Genomic DNA, 22,758 nt, shown 5'->3' on the forward strand with positions numbered 1-22,758 from the left:
CATGCGCGCACACAGATGTGTCCGTGTGAGACACGGAAGTTGGTGGGTTGGAGCCGGGTTCCTCATCTGCTCGGGATTTTCCCGATTTTCCCAGCACCCAACGCACTCCCACTTTGATTTGAAAATTGAGCCCATTGCATTTTTGTATGCAAGTACATTTTGATTGCAAATTTGTTAAAAATGAGTTATGTCAAATTTGACATAAGTCAGTGAAAGGACTAGTTGATACAATTGTCTACTGTTCTGTGAAAAGTCATTGGAGTGTCCTAACCAGGTGACAAGTGGATTTGTGCCTAGAACTATTTTGAATCTGTGGACTAGGGAAACTGGGACTTTTTTTAATTAGAGCAGTGAAGTTAAAGAGGAGATTTGATAGTGTTCAAAATTATGAAGTGTTCTGATAAGGTGACTGGTGAGTCAATAACAAGAGGGCATGAATTTAAGATCACTATCAAGAACAAAGGGAGAGGTGAGGATAATTTTTTTTAATATAGAGGGTTGTTAGGACATGGATTGCCCTACTAGAAACAGTGGCAGAAGGAGAATCCGTAAAAAGGGAAATTAATAAATATTTGAAAAAGAAAAATTTAAAAGGGCATGGGGAAAGGGCATGGGAATGGGATAGACCACTGGAAATATTCTATCGATATTTACCTTACCATGACCCTTCATAATCTTGAAGACCCCCCTGAAGAGTGTAATATATACGTTTATGTGTGGTATCTCGTCTATACGTGCATGTCCTGTTTCAAAAATGTATCTTCCTATTGTCATAACGTTTGAGAAACGCTTTTAGTCAACATTTCAAGTCAACATTTATATTGGGAATTCCTCATTTAACTTTATCAATGATGAGCTGTTATGACACATACCTCCATCTAGCAACGGTATTGTAGCAGCTCCTCTGTCCATTTCCCAGAAGTTTTACGTGTTATAACCCACACTTGTCAATCTCTTGTGTCCTTTTGCAGTTAGTGTAATTTCTCAATTTTTGGAACACTTTTTTCAAGTACCACGAGCAACTCCACAGGAGGTTCACTATATATAGCTGGACAGATAGATATTTAATGTTGGCAGCAGTTACATATTGGGCTGGAAATTGCTGTGAGCGGTGAACACGTCGTCCATCGCTGTTAAGTAACTAACTCACCCACAAACTTTTTGCGCTCTTTTGGACGCCAACTTGCTTTAATTGAGAGCTGCAAGAAGTGCAGCGGTCATTCCCGGGCTTCTCTGAGCTGTGAAACAAGCCACATTCTGAGAACTTGGAACTGCAGTTCATTCATAAACCGTGCAAACTAACAACCAGGAAATGCCAGACAAAATTAGTAAATGTACCATAAAATCAAATGGAGAAAGCGAAATGAAGAGAGGATAAGATTAAAAGACTGAAATAAAAGAGACACAAAGAAAACGTAAAAAAACATTTTTAAATGTCCAAAAATTATTAAAGTCAGAAGTAATGAGATTCCACATTTTAAAAAGTTAATTTTTAGTGCCAGAGAGGTTGATTGGCAGTCATTAATACTTACCACACTGTTAAAACTTAGTTTAGACCTAAAAAAGAGCATTCCTGTTTTGTGGCGAGATTAGTTCATTTCCAGCTGGGCAGGAGATCAAGTTGGCGCTGGTCCATTAATTGCAGCCGGTGAAGTCTCTCTAACATGAAGCTTTCAGATCACCAGTAAACCCGGAAGAGCAAGTTCCGGATTTCCGCGTTTGACTGCGCATGTGCGGTTGCTGGACCTTGCTCTTCGATTTCACCACCAATAACAGTGAGCGCTGTTAGGCTCACCATTATTTTAAAAGCAGTTTCTGGCCCATTATCTTCTTTATACGGGTAGCTCAGAGGAGCTGGGCCCTAGTGAGACCCAGTATGATAGAGGCAGACCTTTGCTTCCATTTGCTAAATAGACAATACTTTGTTGGTAATTGGGAGACCTATATAGGAAGAAAGAGCTGCGTGACACTCTAGTGTGACAACTCCTTATTAATCATACTGCAAATGAACACAAGCGGTGTCAGGTATGTTCAGAGCCCCAAGTACTCCACAATTCCATATCTGTGGAAAACCTTCCAGAACTTTCATCTGCTGTTAAATTTCTCCTCTGTCATTTTTTTATCCTCAATTTATTGGAATAAACACCTGATATTCCAAAGCCAAATGATCTCAATATTTTAATCCTGATAAACTTACAGTTTGTTAATCTCCATGCATTTCACACCTTGCACAAGCAGGTGAAATCTACAAAGTGTGAAATGCATGGGGATTAATTCCATTGATCTCAGCTCCTTAATCAACTGGCTTTGCAGAAACTCTAAATCTCCAATGATGAAGTGAAATGTGTAAAGTGTGAAATGCATGGGGATTAACTCAACCGATCTCAGCTCATTCACCAGTGGCTTTGCAGAGCTCTGAGTCCTGCATTCGAAGCTACTTTTACATTGTGTGAAGCCCACAGTTCCCAAATGTTGTGGGTCTCACAGTCAGCTGCAAACCGAATGTAAAACGTAAAACAGAATGACAGCTGGTTTTGCCAATTTCGCATTTGGCTTGAAAATGACTACATGAAACTCACTGCCAGGAATCAGCAGAACTAGTGTGGGTCTCATGCCTGGTGAAGGCAGCATGAAAGCCTCTGATGCTGCTAGACAGGTGGAACGTGCAACTTATGCATTGCATGGGGATTAACCCCACGGAGCTCATTTTTTTTTAATCAGTTGGTGTTGCTGAAGCTCTAAGTTCAGGCTCTGAACACCTGATGCTCTGTTTCAAGTGCTGATATTTACAATTGAATCTTCTAGTATGGTAAACAACTCAGCTTTGAGTTTCCCCCCATTTAAGATTACAATAATATGGGGTAGAAATTGGTATACATTGTGTCCATTTTTCGGGCACAAAACTGGTGTAAAGCATATCGGTTTAGCAGTGGGAAGGCTTGTACCCAATCTGCTAAATTCGTGGGGCCCAATTTTTAGGCATACTGGGTGGATGCCTAAAACAGGTGATAGGCCGCTTGATTATGATAATTAGGGGCCTAATGCCTGTTGAGAGCCCCTTGGAGAAATTAGTTGATGATGAGAGGGGCAAACCTCCGTGGCAGCTAACTTAAAAACAAACCTTCCTGTGGAGCCAGGAGGAGCTCGCCCGACTCCATAGGCATCGCAATCAGCAACCCCCCACCGCTTCACCCCCACCCCCCCACCGCAGCCTGCTGCACGCCCCTCCCGAGATTCACCTGAGTGCTACTGCTGGTGGGATGGGCGGCACTAAATTGAATTCTCCCCTCTGGCAAAAACGACCTCAGATGAAGTTTTACCCCCATATCTCATAGTATTTTTTAGTGGGCCAACTAACCGAGCACAACCGGTTAACCTATCTGTCCATCAACAACAAGCACTGGATTCACCAGTACTTTATTCATAGTAGGGGATACAGACCCTGAAATTCCTGGGGGGGCCACACCATCGGGATAAGTGCCGATCTGCCTGTCCCATGCTGGAGACCTGGTACCAAATACCAGAATGGAGTTATTTTCATGGCTGGAATGGGAGCCTCTGCATCGTCTGCCTCAATTCGCCAGCCAGAATGTTGGAGCAGTGCCAAAGACAGAGAGGAGACTTGGCAAAGACCCAAATTAAATTCTACCCTTGGCATCTCTAGTTCCCAATGGAGCAAGGAAGCCTCTTGGGAAAGATAATCAACCCCTCTGGGATGGATTGCCTTTCCCTAGTAAAGTTTTGGGGCCTCTTAAAGCCCTCAGTGAGAGTCACACCAGCTCTTAGCTGGCATGAGTTCCCATGAGACCTATGGAGTGCGTAAATGGCAAAATTCTTGCAGTAGCTGAGAACTACCCAATGGAATGAAAATTGGATGGTTTCTATAATGCACAGGCAATCTGCTCCGCCAGATTACCACCTATGTGGTGAAGACAAAAAATTATCGCTCTGTCTCTGTCTCTCCCCCAACTGGGAGGGTTCTTAATAAAGTGAGTGTTGGCTGCTTGAAGCCAATTCCTATTGGGTATGATTGCACGGTACAAAACTGTCCACAATCTAGCTCAATTTGGTGGTTTCAGTATGAGAAATCAAAAGGGTGTCTAGGGTGGTGTTGTAGGAAAAACTCCCAGCCAGAGGCTAGGATGGCTGGTACAAAAGCTTCTTTATTCAAGCATGCAGGGGAGAACCCATGGCGTACCGAGGGTCTCTGTCCGATTAGACAATTATATCAGGCTTTATACACAACTGGTCTGTTGGCCTTACGCATGTGACCGATTTGGTTCTGCCTACACCTTGTCCATAGCCATTGTAGAGTCTTGCACGTGCTCAGGAGCAGATGTTTTCCTGTTATCATAACTGATTTAGGTTCTCACTTCTGCTTTCCTATGGAATACACCCCCACCCTTGTCTGGCCTCCAAGGTCTCCATTTATCCAATTATCATTATCTTAGTTCATTGTTCTTGTTTCATTCTGATTAAACAAATTACTATGGTTAGACCGCTGACACTATCCATTAGTCTGTTTTTGGGCAAGCTTCCCATAATGCCTTGCGTTTCCACAGCCGAGGCTTTATACATTTGAATATTATATAGCCTTACTCATTGAGCTATTCTACCCCATCTACGCACTATAAACCTCCCACTTCAGGTAGGAAATTGAAAATTTCCACTGGTGCAGTGGAGAGGAATGCACTTCTGAGATTTGGATGAAAGCATCTTGATGAGAGAAGTGTGCAGAGCAAACAGAATGACTGTGCATCCTGTTGTCCTATATCAGAGCAAGGGTGTTGTATTCTTCAGTACTGACATTCGTAATCCTGTAACAGACAAAAATTCCATCCTCCACAACAAATAACATCTATAAGTGCACTTGTGACATATTCAATGATAGCACAGTACATAAGCTACAGGCATTATAGTGAATACTTTACGCTTTATTAATAAAATGTCACCTCAGTAGATTGATGTGGAATGTTTCCATGGGTATTTAGTGCGGTAATGATACATTGATATGAAAGATGTACTATCTACAGCATGCAGATGCATTGTTTGTTTGCCCCCATCTATCACTGTCTTCCACGTTATGGAATAATGAACAAACAGCAAGAAGCAAGGGATAACTCTCATCCATCACATAATTATTGGACCTGAGCAGGTTCGTTGTCAAATAGAGTTTAAGAGATGGTTCCAGTTAAAACTGTTCTCAAACCATTTGTATTATTTAAAAAGATTCTACGTGAGATATATTTCCTTATAGTTTTGTGTGTGTGTTAGAATAAAGTTAAAATCTCTTGTTGCAGATGGGGAGTGAACAGTGTGCAGTGAACATAGTATCAGATTGAATCAGGTGAACCAATAACATAGTATAAAGGACACATATTGTCTGGACACACATTGATGGCCATGTAGATAGTGGACACCTCTATATGACATTCTGCAAACTTATTCATGTGGCATGTTTAATCACCTAGACCACAGAATGTTTTTGCTGGTTCCTTAAAGGCTTTGAATGCAGATGTCGCCTGAACCATCGATCTTGTGTGTCTAAATGCACACTTTATATTTTTATTGAGAAACCGAGGTGAAGGGCCAAGGCCGTAGAGTAAGACACCACCAAGGTTGAAAAAAGTAGGATAAACCAAAAATAGTGATTATAGGCTATCAAGCTTTGGTTTTAAAACCCTGTGCATTGCAGAAGGAAAGGAAGAAAGAGGTAAGGAGTTTCTGGGGTTTAAATCGGATAGCTCCTGAAAAAGTGCATGGGGATTGTGGTTTGCGATTAACCCGCACCCATTTGTTGCGCTGTAGGCAGTATGTTAAATTCATGCTGCCTGCTGTTTTAAATGATTGATGTATGCAGCCAGGGCTATCTGTGCTGTTCATTGGCTACACGCCTAATATCGCGAGCAGCAAGCGCTACTCAAAGGCAGCCTGCACCTCTTAAAGGGGGGTTGCATTGTGACTGCAAGAAGTAATGGAATCTGTGCTGCAATATATTGAAGAATGGCTGAACATGCGAGAGAGCAATGATCTGACACGAGTTGTCAAGGTGAGTGAGTTCAATCTTCAAATGGCATATCCTACCAACTGCACCAGTAGCCTCATCCATTGCTCAATTCACTACAACCACATCACCCACCTACCAACAATCTCTATTAATCAGTACTCAACCCTTCAGTTCATATGCTTTACCTCATCCTGACACACTGTTGTAAGCCTCAGGCCCACAACTCACAGGTGACACACACACTGGCAGCTATTCAATCATGACAGCCACATCACCCAAACATCTTGCGGGACACTCACTGACATACTTCCCTCTTTCTTGCAGGAGAAGGTGGCACGTAACAGGAGGCAGCAACAAACAACTGGAGGAGGACAGGCTCGCGTATACATTTTAACCCCCATGGAGGAGACAGTGCTGACCACCATGGGCAGGGCCATCACTGAGGCCGTGGCCACTGGTGGCATTGGATGGTTCGATGATGAGGGTCTCTGCATACCTAATCCTCCTTCTCTCTTCCCATTTCTCCCTCATCCCACAATCTTTGCTGGCTCACAAGCTGCAGATGGTGTAAGCAGCACTTTTTATTTTTTCATCCCCCCTCACCACAATCTACCCCTTGTCCCTTTTTCATTTCCCAGTCAGAGGAGGCAGAGGAAGAAGACAGTGATGATGAAGACACACCATCACTCGATCATACACTCGCAGCCACCAGTTCAGAGAATGAAACTGTGCGTACATTAGAGGCTAGGATAGAGGAAGAATCTGCAAGTGGTGAGACACTGGGCACAAGCGCGTGGGAGCCAGGGCGGGGGAAAGGATACCGCAGGTGCCAGCTTGCCAGAGGGCGAGGTCGCACACTAGTTCTGCTGTAGATGATTCAGATGATGACTTCGATGGGCTAGGCTATGGATGAAGGCTGATGGGCGTACACAACCAAATGCTTGGTGCACTGGAAAGCCTGCCAGAAAGCCTGCGTACAATGTAAATAATCATGGAGGAGTCTGGCTCCAACTTGGCACAGGACTTGGCACAGAACTTGGAGCTCACCCTTTCCAACATGGAACAGGTGGTCACCTCCATGATGCAGCGTCTGATGACCGGTGTCACAGCTTCCATCAATGGTCTGGCTGCTGCCTTGGAATCTCAGACTCTCGCTATCGTGGCTCTGGGTACCACTGTTGAAAGGGGCTTCCAGGGCCTCACAGCTCCAGCAATCTGTTTTCCAAGAGATCACCAGGAGTGATGAGGCGCCACCCCGGGAGAGTGGCAGTGGCTCCATGGAAGAGGAACCTGCTCTCCTCTCTCAGGATGACAGCATTCCTGCTCCCATCCCTGCCTCTCCCCCAGTGCCCTTGCTGTTGTCTGTCAGTCAGTCAGCCAGCCCAGACTGCTGCAGCCCAGGCCGAGAATGATGCAGTCTGAAGCCAGGCCCTCTTGGCCCAGAGCTGTTCGAGGTCATCCTCCAAGGCCATCTGCACTCTCCTCAATTGACGGTCAGTAGCCTTCCACCTCCCATGCTCCAGCCATTGGGGAAACACCTCGTAGGAGCACTAGGAAAAGTAAAAGCACATTAAAGAGAGGCACTAAGGGAATGCACGAGGGTGAATAGTCTCATTTTCTTTGCATTATTTAATGAGTGAATTTATAAATGTGGATTTGAATTTGCATTTGGTGGCAGTTTTTATTTCTGCGATGAGCTGAGGGAGGAAGCAATGTGTAATCATAAAGAGGATAATGTGATGGCCAGTGAGAGAGGAAAGGTAAGGAGTTTAGGATTCTTGGTGAATGAGGAGGTGTAGTTGAGGTTACTGGTATTGCTCATTAATAATCTGATCATGTAGAGCCCTAGCAGAAAAGGCCTGTCTACATTGTAGCCTTCCTCTTCCTCTCCCTCCACTTCCTCTTGCATTTCCTCCTTCTCCTCCTCCACTTCCTGAGATGTTGCTTATATCTCCAGCAGCAGCCTGAAAGGAGCTACAGCCATAAAAATTAAGAGCCACGGTCACCTTGACAGCCACAGGCAATGCTGTCCTTGCCCTACTCTGAGGCTGCAGTTTTGGCTGCAGTCGTTGTCAGATTTCAGCCACAACCTCTTTTGTGAACCGAATACATCTGATGCACTGATTGTCACCGAAGTTGAGGTAAGATAATTGCTCCCTGAAGACCCTCCGCGGATATGGCCTCCAGCTGAGTGCCCTGCTCGTCCTCCTCCCTCTTCTAGCAGCTTGTCCTGCTCTGCGTGGCCTCTTCATTCATCCAGTCATGTTCAATTCCCAGAGGAAGCCCTAGCAGGCCACCCAAGTCTGGAAGCAACTTTTCTCAGCACAATATTTTAAGTGTCACTAAAAGTACTGCAAGACCAGCCAGACCACTCTCTATAGAGAACTGAAACTTTAGCCAAGTATAGGAAACCTCCAAAAACACGTACAATTTCACCAGCAGCCAGAAGAAATAATTCAACAACTAACCTGTAAGTACTTCATGATCTCTTTAAATAGTGCTGGGGTGGGGGGGGGGGATCCTTCATGCCATTTAACATTATGTTCAGCGGTGTGAGGTTAAGACAAGGCATTGGGTGGAGTGTGGAGTTGCAAAATGGCAGTGGTGGCTTCAAATCAGCATTACACACTGATTCACGGCATAATCTCCCTACTCTGCATGCTGCCGGCTGTCGTTAGCCACAGGCGTACAAACCCCTTTACCAAGGTGGCAACCTGTGCACTTTCCGGACCCCATTTTCGAGTCTTAGTTGGCCACGTAGCGCCTAAAAAACGGGTGCAACACAGGCCAATTTAACCCCCTCTGAGTATTAAGACCCTGAGAAAGAATAACTGAATAAAAGATGATTCAATAGCCTAAGTTTCCTAACTGTAATGCCAACAGTAGTCCACTAAAATGAATGGGGTACCATTGGCATTATTATGTCTTAATTTCAATACAGTGAGAATGCAAGGACGAAGAAGATTGTGTCAGGCACCGTTATTGGAGACTAGAATGTTCAGGGAATATCAATAACAGGGAGCGAGACAACAAAATTGCAATGGAAACAAGTTGGAGGTTTGAGACAAGAGAAAACATGAGACAGCAAAGTTTTTCTTGTATCTTCTCCAGGAATGCAAAAAATGTGTGAGAATAATCTCCCCAGATTTGGAAGCAGTCAAATTTGATGGACTTGGGCCAAGATGATTTAATTCTTTTGAATTAGAGCCATTCTGCCTAATTTAAAAATCACTTCATACCAACAGATTGCTGCTAATGCCAAGATACAATACCAATTAAAGGTGTGTGGAGTTTTTCTACCTTTTTCCCTTTAACTGTTCATCCTCTTTTCCCTCCTAGCTGTATTTCTCTTGCTAAACACTATTCCAATACCTTTCCTAGGTGCAACCGGAGGCCAATATTGCAAAAGTAGTTGGCTGCTCTTCTGCTACCAAACGGTCATGGGACTGAGGTAGCTCTCCTCTCACAGCAGCTTCCTCCTAGGAGGGAGCTGTTGCTGGCTGCATCTTTGGAAATGCCTGGGCAGCCTGGTGTTGCCTCCACCATGCCGCTGGCGTGGTGCTCTGAGGGGATGGCCAGAGGTCTGGCATGTGCTGCTATCCTGAGAGATAGCAGCCTCACACAGGTCGATTCCAATCATTGCCATTCCACTGAGCCCCGGATCTGTGTCTTCACTGATCAGTGGGCGGGTTGGTCTAATGGCAGCCATCAAATTCTGAAAGCCCTGAGAGAGGGAAGCCTGCACCCTGGCTGCCAGGGGTCTGGAAGCCACCGTGCAAGGTGCTGTCTATTCTCTCCCCTATTGTCACCAGGGCAGCCGTCTGTGCTTCTGTAGAAGACACAAAAAGCAAAAATAGTGGGGCACCAAGGGGTAAATGAGAGTGAGGAACTTAAAACAATTAATATTACTGGAGAAAAAGTACTGGACAAACTAATGGGAATAAAAGCTGACAAATCCACTGGACCTGATGGCTTATATCCTAGGGTTCTAAAAGAGGTGACTGCAGAGATAGTGGATGCATTGGTTATGATCTTCCAAAATTCCCTAGATTCTAGAACAGTCCCAGCGGATTGGAAGGTAGCAAAAGTTACCCCGCTATTCAAGAAGGGAGGGAGAGAAAAAAACAGGAAACTACAGGCCAGTTAGCCTGACATCAGTCATTGGGAAAATGCTGGAATCCACTATTAAGGAAGTGGTAACAGGGCACTTAGAAAATCATAATATGATTAGGCAGAGTCAACGTGATTTTATGAAAGGGAAATCATATTAACAAATTTATTAGAGTTTTTTGAGGATGTAACTAGCAGGGTAGATAAAGGGGAACCAGTGGATGTAATATATTTGCATTTTCAAAAGGCATTTGATAAGGTGCCACATAAAAGGTTGTTACACAAAGTAAGGGCTCATGGGGTTGGGGGTAATATATTAGCATGGAAAGAGGATTGGCTAATGGACAGAAAACAGAGAGTAGGGATAAACGAGGCATTTTCAGGTTGGCAGGCTGTAAATAGTGGGGTACCGCATGGATCAGTGCTTGGGCCTCAGCTATTTACAATCTATATTAATGACTTAGATGAAGGGACTGAGTGTTATGTATCCAAGTTTGCTGATGATACAAAGCTAGGTGGGAAAGTAAGCTGTGAGGAGGACACAAAGAGTCTGCAAAGGAATATAGACAGATTAACATCAGTAGTGGGGAAAATGCTAGAGTCTATTATAAAAGATGTGATAACAGAACACTTGGAAGGCATTAACGGGATTGGACAAAGTCAGCATGGGTTTATGAAAGGGAAATCATGCTTAACAAATCTACTGGAGTTTTTTGAGGAGGTAACTAGTAGAATAGATAGGGGAGAACCAATGGATGTGGTGTACTTGGATTTTCAGAAGGCTTTTGATAAGGTCCCACACAAGAGGTTAGTGTGCAAAATTAAAGCACATGGGATTGGGGGGAATATATTGACATGGATTGAGAATTGGTTGACAGACAGGAAGCAGAGAGTAGGAATAAATGGGTCTCTTTCCGGGTGGCAGGCAGTGACTAGTGGGGTACCGCAGGGATCAGTGCTTGGGCCCCAGCTATTCACAATATATATCAATGATTTGGATGAGGGAACTGAATGTAACTTTTCCAATTTTGCAGATGACACAAAGCTGGGGTGGAATGTGAGCTGCGAGGGGGATGCAAAGAGGCTCCAATGTGATTTAGACAAGTTGGGTGAGTGGGCAAGAACATGGCAGATGCAGTATAATGTGGATAAATGTGAGGTTATCCACTTTGGTTGTAAAAACAGAAAGACAGATTATTATCTGAATGGTGATAGATTGGGAAAAGGGGAGGTGAAAGGAGACCTGGGTGTCCTTGTACACCAGTCGCTGAGAGCGAGCATTCAGGTGCAGCAAGCAGTTCGGAAGGCGAATGATATGTTGCTGTTCATTGCAAGAGGATTTGAGTACAGGAACAGGGATGTCTTACTGTTGTTGTACAGGGCCTTGGTGAGACCACGTCTGGAGTATTGTGTGCAGTTTTGGTCTCCTTATCTGAGGAAGGATGTCCTTGCCATGGAGGGAGTGCAACGAAGGTTTACCAGACTGATTCCTGGGATGGCAGGACTGATGTATGAGGAGAGATTTGGTCGACTAGGCCTGTATTCACTAGAGTTTAGAAGAATGAGAGGTGATCTCATCGAAACATATAAAATTCTAACAGGACTAGACAGACTAGAAGCAGGGAGGATGTTCCCGATGGATGGGGAATCCATAACCAGGGGTCACAGTCTCAGGATACGGGGTATGCCATTTAGAATTGAGATGAGGAGAAATTTCTTCACTCAGAGGGTGGTGAACCTGTGGAATTCTCTACCACAGAAGGCAGTGGAGGCCAAGTCATTAAATATATTCAAGAAGAAGATAGATATATTTCTTAATGCTAAAGGGGTCAAGGGATATGGGGAAAAAGCGGGAACAGGTTACTGAGTTGGACGATCAGCCATGATCATTTTGAATGGTGGAGCAGGCCCGAAGGGCCGAATGGCCTACTCTTGCTCCTATTTTCTGTGTTTCTATTAAGTGAGTTGGCAAGAAGGTGGCAGATAGAGTATAATGTGGGGAAATGTGAGGTTATTCACTTGGGTAGGAAGAATAGAAAAACAGAACATTTAAACTATTAAATGTTGGTGTTCAGAAAGACTTGGGTGTCCTCATACAAGAAACACAAAAGGTTAGTATGCAGGTACAGCAGGCAATTAGGAAAGCAAATGGCATGTTGGTTTTTATTGCAAGGGGGCTGGAGTACAAGAGCAAGGAAGTCTTACTACAGTTGTACAGGGCTTTAGTGAGACCACACCTGGAGTGCTGCATACAGTTTTGGTCTCCTTATCTAAGGAAGGATATACTTGCCTTGGAGGCGGTGCAACAAAGATTCATTAGATTAATTCCTGGGATGAGAGGGTTGACTTATGAAGAGAGGTTGAGTAGAATGGGCCTATACTCTCTGGAGTTTAGAAGAATGAGAAGTGATCTCATTGAAACATATAAGATTCTGAGGGGGCTTGACAGAGTAGATGCTGAGAGATTGTTTCCCCTGGCCTGAGAGTCTAGAACTAGGGGGCATAGTTGTAGGATAAGCGGTCGGCCATTTAAGACTGAGATGAGGAGGAATTTCTTCATGCAGAGGGTTGCGAATGTTTGGAATTCTCTACCCCAGAGGGCTGTGGATGCTGAGTCATTGAATATATTTAAGGCTGAGATGGATAGATTTTTGGACTCTAGGGGAATCAAGGGATATGGGGATTGGGTGGGAAGGGGGTTAAGATGGAAGATCAGCCATGATCTGATTGAATGGCGGAGCAGGCTCTAGGGGCTATATGGCCTACTCCTGCTCCTATTTCTTATGTTCTTATGTTCTGTGGAGGTGGAGGCATTGACTGATCCCTGGCTGCTTCTTAAGTGGGGGTCTGCTGCAGATTCCAATGAAGCTGCCATACACAGAGACTGAAGCCATAGGCAGTCTTCTCCTCAGCCTCCGTTGGGAAGGTAGGACATTTTTACCCACTTTCCACTCCTCTGGTCCCCTTGTGCTCTGTGTATCACCTGGTGAATCTTCTGTGGATTCCTTCCATGGAGACCAAGGTGTCTTTTTCTCCTTTGTTCAGTCTGATCCAGGAAGGTTTTGAGGTGGTTGTCACATAAATTATGAGCTCTTCTTCTGTTCCTCCTTGACATGCCCTTGTCCCTCCTGTAGCTGCCAGCACCAGATCCTGCGGTGATAGACAATCTTGAAAAGTGGGACAAAATCACAGATGAATCATGCAGTGCAGCTAGCTGACAGTGAGCTGAGTGATCCAAACACTTTCCTACTTACCTGCTGCTCTCCAATCTGTTGCTGAAACCTTGAGCCAGAATTGATTTTTTAAAGGCTGCGCTCTAATTTCCAAGCACCCCAGCACATTAATCCTGTTTTACACTGGATTTGCGCCAGTGACACCTCCAATGGATATGCAAATGAGCTGATCCACAAAATTCTGGAGGATTCAGCTATGCAGAGCATTGGCAGGAGTAACTCAAGACTCAGCTGGTGCAAATCTGGTGCAACTCAATTTCAGGGCCTCACTGTCTAGTCTCACATGTGAAGAATGGCCGCTTGGGGTGAGGTACCAGTGTATGACCAACACACTTGGAAGAAATGTTTCCTACCGAAGAGTTCATGCCTTCTGGACAGAAGGTAGGGAGAAGATTGGTAGGAAAATGAGGGTGGAAAAAGTGAGCAAGATTGGAATTCTATGCAGTATTGCAGAACATTATACTGTGTATTATACTGTAGCTAGAGTTAGACTCGGCTTGTCATTATGCTACTGTACATACTGGACTAGTAATCCAGAGTTCTGCACTAATAATCCAGAGAACGTGAGTTCAAATCAATTTGAATTCAGTTTAAAAAAAAATCTGGAACATAAAAAGCTGGTATCAGTAAAAAGTGACCTGAAGTTATCAGGTTTTTGTAAAAACCCAACAAGTTAACTAATGTCCTTTAGGGAAGGAAACATGCTGCCCTTACCCAGTCTGGTCTATATGTGACTGACTCTTTACTGCCCTCTGAGGAGCCCTAGCAAGCCACTCAGTTGCATCAAGCCCACCACCTTCTCAGGGCAACTAGGGATGGACAATAAATGCCGGCCTTGCCAGCGACTCCCACATCCTAAGAATAAATTTTTAAAAATGTAAAACCTCTTTTCTAATGAGATCTATTAGAAGAATTAAAATCTACTCTTATGAGCTTGAAGGCTACTTTATTAAGGGAAAACTAATGTCATGGCACCAATTTTGGCTACAAATGAAATCTCTGGCTCCAAGAAAACAGATGAAGCTGAATTGTTCCCATCAGTGAATACAAAACCTGTAGCCAAGCTCCTCTTCAGACACAAACCGCAGTTTTTATTTCTGTGAGTTAAATGTTTGAAGCAAAAGATTTAAATGCCATTAAATACCAGGCTAGTGGGTAATCTTGTATTAATCATCATAAATGTGGAAGCGATTGGGTGAATAGTATTAAATGAGTTATTTCTCCACTAGGAACAACATAGGAATGTAGGAACATAAGAACAGGAGTATAAACCAATGTTTATAAACAGGGGCAAAATGAAATGACCAGTTATGGTAGCACTGCACTGCAGATTACATCTGTTGGTATAAATTTTTCTAGAAATTGAAAAAAACTCATTGTAGAAATCCACAATCGAATACATATAGCACCTGCCGTACCCAAACTTATTCCCAACAGCCAATAAGGATGCACCTGAGTTGTTTCCGAAACTGAGTCTACCAGAAATTGCACGATATGGCTAAAGAATGCTTATCTTAAAAGGTAAACAATTTTACAACACCAAGTTATAGTCCAGCAATTTTATTTTAAATTCACAAGCTTTCGGAGATTTTCTCCTTCCTCAGGCAAATGTCTCCACATCATATCTTAAAAGGGCAAGTGTACATGTTAAGCATTTGTCCACGTAATATCGGCAACAGTCATTTCTAGCTCTTGCTTCCTTCTACCCAATTTGATTTATTTAGTTCTACAAAATTGATGGAATGGAACAGAGGATCAGGAGTGGGCCATTCAGCCCCTCGAGCCTGTTCAGCCATTCAATCAGATCATGGCTGATCTGTACCTCAACTCTATTTACCTGGTATTGTCCCATATATCTTGATCCCTTTACTTTTCAAATCTGTTTGGCTGGAATTGCAAGGTATACATCATTTTTTCCACCATAACATTCTCACAAGTAAACTGTCAGCCTGGATTCCCTAAAAGCTACTTTTGTTGACAAGCAATGGATCAAAGGAAATCCCTAAATTCTAAACAGTTTGTGCTGAATTTTATTTGCACTACATATGTTGATGCCAGCTCTGATTCATTGTACACTTGTGTGGCATAATTCCAAAGTACAATGATATTTGGCAGCGCAAAGTCCCATTTTACACCAGCAAATCAACAAGCAGTACTCAGTTTAAATGTGTTTTCAGCAGTAATCGTCAATAAATTAATAATCTCACTCAGCGAATAGAACAAAAATTGGCCTAAGAAATGGGAATATCATGTTTGTACAGTAGGGATGCTCTTCTTAAATTTGGAGTTAAGGGATGCTAAATTGGGCCATGTAGCGCCCGTTGCTACATGGCCTTTCTGACATCCAAGATGGCGTCTTGGATGCGCCCGCACGTTTCCAGCATGATGTGCGCCAGACGCCATCTTGGTATAGGAGTTAGCATAGGCACAGATAACGAACGCTGGAATCATGTAAAGTAGGGAGAAAATGACTTCAGTCAGTGTGCAATGCTGATTTAAAGTGATAGACACCATTTTGGCACTTAACGCTCAACTCAATGCACAGTCTTTACCCCGACCATCTGAACGTGTCTTAGAGTGCCTGGAGGGCCCCCCACCCCCGCCAGCGTTATTTAAAGTGACCATGCAGGATTTACAGGTTAGTGGCTGGATTATTGCTTCTGGCTGCCGAGGTATTTGTAACTGTTTTTGGAGGTCTCCTAGACTTCAATACTAGGATGTGGGACGTGGGGACGTAGCCTAACATTTAGAGCCAGGGGTCGTGCAGGAGTGAAGTTAGGAAATGCTTCTACACGCAAAGGGTGGGAGACGATTGGAACGCTCTTCTGCAGATGGCAATTGATGCTAGCTCACTTGTGAATTCTAAATCTGAGATTGATAGATTTCTGTGAACCAAGGGTATTAAGGGATATGGGGCTAAGGCGGGTATATGGAATTAGGTCACAGGTCCACCATGATTTCACTGAATGGCGGAACAGGCTCGAGGGGCTAAATGCCACTTGCTGCCTCCTGATATGCACCACCTTCTCTTGCAAGAAAGCGGGATGTGTGTCTGGGTGATGTGCCTATCATGGTTGAATAGCTGCCAGCGTGGCCTGTGAGTTGTGGGTAGGCGGTTTGAAACAGTGGTATTGTGTAAGGATGAGAGGAAGCATCTGGTTGGAAGAGTTGAGTACTGATGGAAAGAGTGAGTTTGTTGATATGTGGGTGATGGGGGGGTGTAGTGAATGGTGCAGTTGGTAGGAGACGCCACTTGACAGTTGACCTCACTCACCTTGACCACTCATGTCAAAGCATTGAACTTCTTGCTGCACTGCATCCATGTTCATGATGCTGTGCACCTGGCATTGACTTTGTCCCGCACTGCATTTTGAATATCTGTCTGAAGGCCTCCTGCCCCTCCCCAACCCCATGCGGATATAGGATGTCCCTCCTTCTGTCCACCTCTTGTACCAAGGTCTCTTGAGCATCAGCAGAGAACCTTGGTGCATGCACTCTCGCAGGTCTGGTAGCAACTCAGATTGGTGAGGTCTGGCGTGCAGATTGGAGGATGTGGAATTTAGTAGTGCGCAACCTTTATTCAATGTTTTAACAAAACTCATCAGTGTGTAAGCATAGAGATGGGACCTGCATTTGTGTTTTATGTGTGCGATGTCTGACCTCTGTTCAGACTCCGTGCAGACAGCAGACTGTCATTTTCAGCAAATAACAGGTACCAGCTCCCTTTAAGAGATTTCTAAGAAACATCCTCCCTTTAAGAGAGTGAGCTCCCCTGGTGGTGGAAAGTGCGAATTGCTTTGATTCCACGTGCAAGGCCTGGAATGGAACGCTGATTGCAGGTGAGTCCTCCGGTGGGCCGAAACTTGCGTCCTGCCTGCGCAGGGACCATTGGGCACGGGGTAATAGCACATCACGCTACCTGCGCCCAAAAACGGCCCCTATCCCATTTTTCCCCCAAGGTCTCTTATTGAGACAGAACAGAGGGAACGTTACTCTGTATCTGATTGTGTTATGCCAGATATAAAACTGCACAATGCCAAAAACAGTAAAGTATTTTCTTTCCCAGCACTGATGAGCACTAAAAATGATCAAAATTATGCATGCAAATGTCTTTCCAGCGCACTAAAGTTATGTCACTCCAGTAAGAAGAAATTGTCTGCACGTTGCAGGAGGGTTAAAATGTTTTTGTATTTCTTTGGTCACGGATAGGTCAAAAATAGACAGCTCAAAATGTTGCTAAGACTGCCTGGAAAGCTAATCCATTGGACATAGTGACACTGAGAGTCAAACAGTATGCCTTTGGCTATCAAGGTACGGAAAAGTGACATTTCTTTTCTTGCAGGTAGACAAAACTTTAACCCCAATCCCCATGTACCAACACCTTTCTCACAATCTCTCAGTCTATTATAATTTCTGGCTGCAATACAAAAATACATTTCCTTAGCAATAATAAGCATGGCTTGATGCAAAAATGTATAGGATAATACTCACGTTTAATTCTTTCTGCTTTGGGATGAATTAATTGTTAACTTGCAGAACCGAAAAACTGCAAAACTGTTTTGAACAGATCTTTGCATTGAGTCTGTTGTATGTGTGCATTTTATGAGAAAGTAAAAAATACATACAGGGAAAAATATATTATAGAATCTGATCTGATTCTCTGCCTCCACACATAGGTGAATAATCACACTGTAATTCTTAGAGTGCTTACCAGACACAAAACTCATTGAGGGTAAAAATATTTTGGAGAAAAATAAATCAAGGTTTTTAAATCACTGAATTAAGGCATTTGCTCAATACTACTTTCTATGCCCACTGTAGAACTGGCAGTCAGACAGACTTGCTTAGTGGTAAAGTCATTAACAAAGACAAGATATGTTTTTAGTAGTATAGCAGGGCTGGGTTGTCTATTAACTGTGAGCCGTAACTGTTATAGATCAAGACATGTATATAATAGTGGAATAAAATAAAACGTGAGAGTTATAAACTAATGATATTAAATAAAACCAATTACAATACTCCCATTAATATTGGAATTTATTAACCAAACATAGACAGACAAGTGAAATGGGCAGACACATGGCAGATGAAACTTAATGCAGAGAAGTGTGAAGTGATACATTTTGGTAGGAAGAATGAGGAGAGGCAATATAAATTAAATGGTATAATTTTAAAGGGGGTGCAAGAACAGAGAGACCTGGGGGTGCACGTACACAAATCTTTGAAGGTGGCAGAACAAGTTGAGAAGGCTTTTAAAAAAGCATATGGGACCCTGGGCTTTATTAAGAGTACAAAAGCAAGGAAGTTATGCTAAATCTTTATAAAACACAGGTTAGGCTTCAGCTGGAATATTGTGTTCAATTCTGGGCACCACTTTAGGAAGGATGTCAAAACCTTGGAGAAAGTGCAGAAGAGATTTACTAGAATGGTACCAGGGATGAGGGATGTGGAGAGACTGGAGAAGCTGGTGTTGTTCTCCTTAGAACAGAGAAGGTTGAGGGGAGATTTAATAGAGGTGTTCAAAATCATGAATAGTTTTGACAGAGTAAATAAGGAGAAACTATTTCCAGTGGCAGAAGGGTCGGTAACCAGAGGACACAGATTTAAGGTGATCGGCAAAAGAGCCAGAGGCAACATGAGGAAACATTTTTTTTATACAGCAAATTGTTATGATTTGAAATGCACTGCCTGAAAGGGTGGTGGAAGCAGATTTAATAGTAACTTTCAAAAGAGAATTAGATAAATACTTGAAGCGAAAAAAATTACAGGGCTATGGGGAAAGAGCATAGGAATGGGAATAATTGGGTAGCTCTTTCAAAGAGCTGGCACAGGCACAATGGGTCGAATGGCCTCCTCCTGTGCTGTACCTACTATGATACATTCAAGAATAATATCCCTTATTTTATTATGGGCATAAAACAGATGTAAACACTCAAAACAATTATCAACTCAATTCATATTAATTGAATTCTTCCTAACAAAAACACAGGTCCAAATCTTGATAAATAATTGATGAACTAAGTCTTAAATGCTTACAAAGTAGTTACTCAGAACTATCTACCACTTAACTTTCAGTAAAGTTGTGCCAGGAAATCTTGACAGTAACAATAAACTAATGCTCTCTTCATATATTTTTGAAGAATCACATTCACACAGCAAGTCAAAACAAAAAGGAAGAAGGACATTAACAAAATTTGACTCTTGTGCTAATGTCACTTTCACAGGGTTGGAGAACAACTGTCTCAATGTTTGCAAGATTCAGCAGCCAGCACAGCATGCCCAGTAATTGTGGTGAGCTCTGACTGCTCTGACTACTCAACACCAACAACAGCCAATCTCCGGAAGCCATCCTACAACTCATCCGCTTCATCCTGGATCACAATGTCTTCACCTTCGATAACCAGTTCTTTACCCAAACACACGGAACAGCCATGGGGACCAAATTCGCACCCCAATACGCCAACATTTTCATGCACAAGTTCGAGCAGGACTTCTTCACTGCACAAGACCTCCAACCAACACTATACACCAGATACATCGACGACATTTTCTTTCTATGGACCCACGGCAAGGAATCACTAAAGAGACTACACGATAACATCAACAAGTTCCATCCCACCATCAAGCTCACCATGGACTACTCCTCAGAATCAGTTTCTTTCTTGGACACACGAATCTCCATCAAAGACGGGCACCTCAGCACCTCACTCTACCGCAAGCCCACGGACAACCTCACGATGCTCCACTTTTCCAGCTTCCACCCTAACCACGTCAAAGAGGCCATCCCCTATGGACAGGCCCTGCGAATACACAGGGTCTGCTCAGACGAGGAGGAACGCGATGGACACCTACAGACGCTGAAAGACGCCCTAGTAAGAACGGGATATGACGCTCGACTCATCGATCGACAGTTCCGACGGGCCACAGCAAAAAATCGCATAGACCTCCTCAGGAGACTAACACGGGACGCAACCAACAGAGTACCCTTTGTCGTCCAGTACTTCCCCGGAGCGGAGAAACTACGCCATGTTCTCCGCAGCCTTCAACATGTCATCAATGAGGACAAACACCTCGCTATGGCCATCCCCACACCTCCACTACTCGCCTTTAAACAGCCACCCAACCTCAAACAGACCATCGTTCGCAGCAAACTACCTAGCTTTCAAGAGAACAGCGTCCACGACGCCACACAACCCTGCCACGGTAACCTCTGCAAGACATGCCAGATCATCGACACAGATACCACCATCACACGAGATGACACCACCCACCAGGTGCATGGTTCATACTCCTGTGACTCAGCCAACGTTGTCTACCTCATACGTTGCAGGAAAGGATGCCCCAGAGCATGGTACATTGGCGAGACCATGCAGACGCTGCGACAACGGATGAACGGACACCGCGCAACAATCGCCAAACAGGAGGGTTCCCTCCCAGTCGGGGAACACTTCAGCAGTCATGGACATTCATCCACCGACCTTCGGGTAAGCGTACTCCAAGGCGGCCTTCGAGACACACGACAACGCAAAATCGTCGAGCAGAAATTGATAGCCAAGTTCCGCACCCATGAGGACGGCCTCAACCGGGATCTTGGGTTCATGTCACGCTACACGTTACCCCACCAGCGAACAAATGTTATCTGTTTTTAATATAATGGGTCATTTGCTGGCTCTCTCTGCCTTCCGGATGTTTCTGCCTCTCTCTGTGTTTTTTTTTCTCTGTTTTTTTTTCCCTGTTTGTTTTTTTATTGAATGTGTATTCGGAGGTTCTGCAGGTAACACCTCTCTGTCTGAACACGGTGATTGCCTTGGCAACGGGCAGTTGCAGAGGCAGTCTGTAAACACCATTTATTATTGTTCAATATGTATAAATGCGTAGGCTTCAAGGAGATCTTGAAACATTTGCCTGAGGAAGGAGAAAATCTCCGAAAGCTTGTGAATTTAAAATAAAATTGCTGGACTATAACTTGGTGTTGTAAAATTGTTTACAATTGCTCTGAAAAAGGCAGTTTGACAGCACAATCACACAGTTTTCTCAGGACAAGCCTTGTCGGCTCCAGGATGGACAGCACAGGGATATAATTAACATAATGCATTAATTATCCTTCAGTGCCAGACACACTTTCTTTAATGGTTGCAGGTGAATGTAATACTGAGTCTATGTTGCCTGATGATGAATGTTTGTAGGTTAGGGTTGACAGATGGCCCTGCCTCCTCACACTACTAAGTTTTCTTTGTTAATGACTTGACAACTTTCATGAGGTATGTCTGGCTACCTGTGGAGACATCTAGTGACACTGCAGATTCCTCACCTTTTAGGACGTTATTACCTTTATTTGTCCAAGTTCCAACTTTGCAGCTGACATGAAAGATCAATTCAAAATTATATCATATAGGAAACAAGGGAGACAGTTGTTTTCAAACAAGGTTTCTAAGTTGCTCTGTATAATCAGAGGAATGTTATCTTTCATTTAAAGAGGAGGATGTGATATCCTTCCTTCTCCTCCAGTTCCAGCCATTGGGAGTCTGATGTTCGCAACTGAAGAACCATCACACTTATGCAATGTAATAATAGAAGGTCAAACCCTAACTTCTTGCCCACTCTGAGGGTGAGCGAGCTCAATCTTTTATTCTTAGTTTCTATTCTTTAAATAAAAACAGTTATGGTTGTTCAATTCTGCAAAAGCTACATCTGATAGGCAGCAAAGTCTATGTTTGGAAATGCTAAAAGGTTAAGAAGATATTAATTTTATTGGTTAAAACCATTTAATAGAGATATTGGAAGAAGCAGAAGGACCGTTGGATTTTATTGATGGCTTTCATTCGATGGGAATGATTGCTATCGATGACATCGATTCTAGACATCAGCTACATTTCCATCCATCTTGAAGAAAAGTTGGATTTAATGGACTCTAGAATGATTTGCTATAAGGTTTTTCGAGATTAATTTTATAATCAGAATGTATCAATTTATTTAAAGTATATACATAAAATAATCAATAAATTGGTGATATTGAGCAGCACATGACTGCCAAATGATGTCTTGCGTTCCTTACTCAACATTCAGCCATGGTCAGGTGATACTTCATACTAAATAGCTGCTACTAAAGCTATTACTTTTAGTAGCAGCTATTTAGTGTAACAGGAACACTAGGCAGAATAAAATAATGTGAGCAATAGTTACATGTATGTGTTGAAATCATGATGTGGAGATGCCGGTGATGGACTGGGGTTGACAATTGTAAACAATTTTACAACACCAAGTTATAGTCCAGCAATTTTATTTTAAATTCACAAGCTTTCGGAGACTTCCTCCTGACGAAGGAGGAAGCCTCCGAAAGCTTGTGAATTTAAAATAAAATTGCTGGACTATAACTTGGTGTTGTAAAATTGTTTACATGTGTTGAAA

At 43.4% G+C, this 22,758-nt stretch overlaps 1 protein-coding gene across 1 annotated transcript; it reads left to right on the plus strand.

The window, feature by feature from the left end:
- The first annotated feature begins 433 nt into the window (after positions 1-433).
- On the plus strand, positions 434-21,278 carry LOC137342372 (uncharacterized). The gene is made up of 2 exons (XM_068006302.1): positions 434-469; positions 19,575-21,278. The coding sequence occupies exon 2, from the start codon at positions 19,782-19,784 to the stop codon at positions 20,997-20,999; it is 1,218 nt and encodes a 405-aa protein (XP_067862403.1). The 5' UTR covers positions 434-469; positions 19,575-19,781; the 3' UTR covers positions 21,000-21,278.
- Positions 21,279-22,758: the final 1,480 nt, after the last annotated feature.

Source organism: Heptranchias perlo, chromosome 25 (assembly GCF_035084215.1).
Source record: "Heptranchias perlo isolate sHepPer1 chromosome 25, sHepPer1.hap1, whole genome shotgun sequence".
Lineage (NCBI taxonomy): Eukaryota > Metazoa > Chordata > Chondrichthyes > Hexanchiformes > Hexanchidae > Heptranchias > Heptranchias perlo.

Excerpts from the sequence above, each read along its gene's own strand:
- LOC137342372 (XM_068006302.1), top strand. The coding sequence starts at position 19,782 with ATGGGGACCAAATTCGCACCCCAATACGCCAACATTTTCATGCACAAG.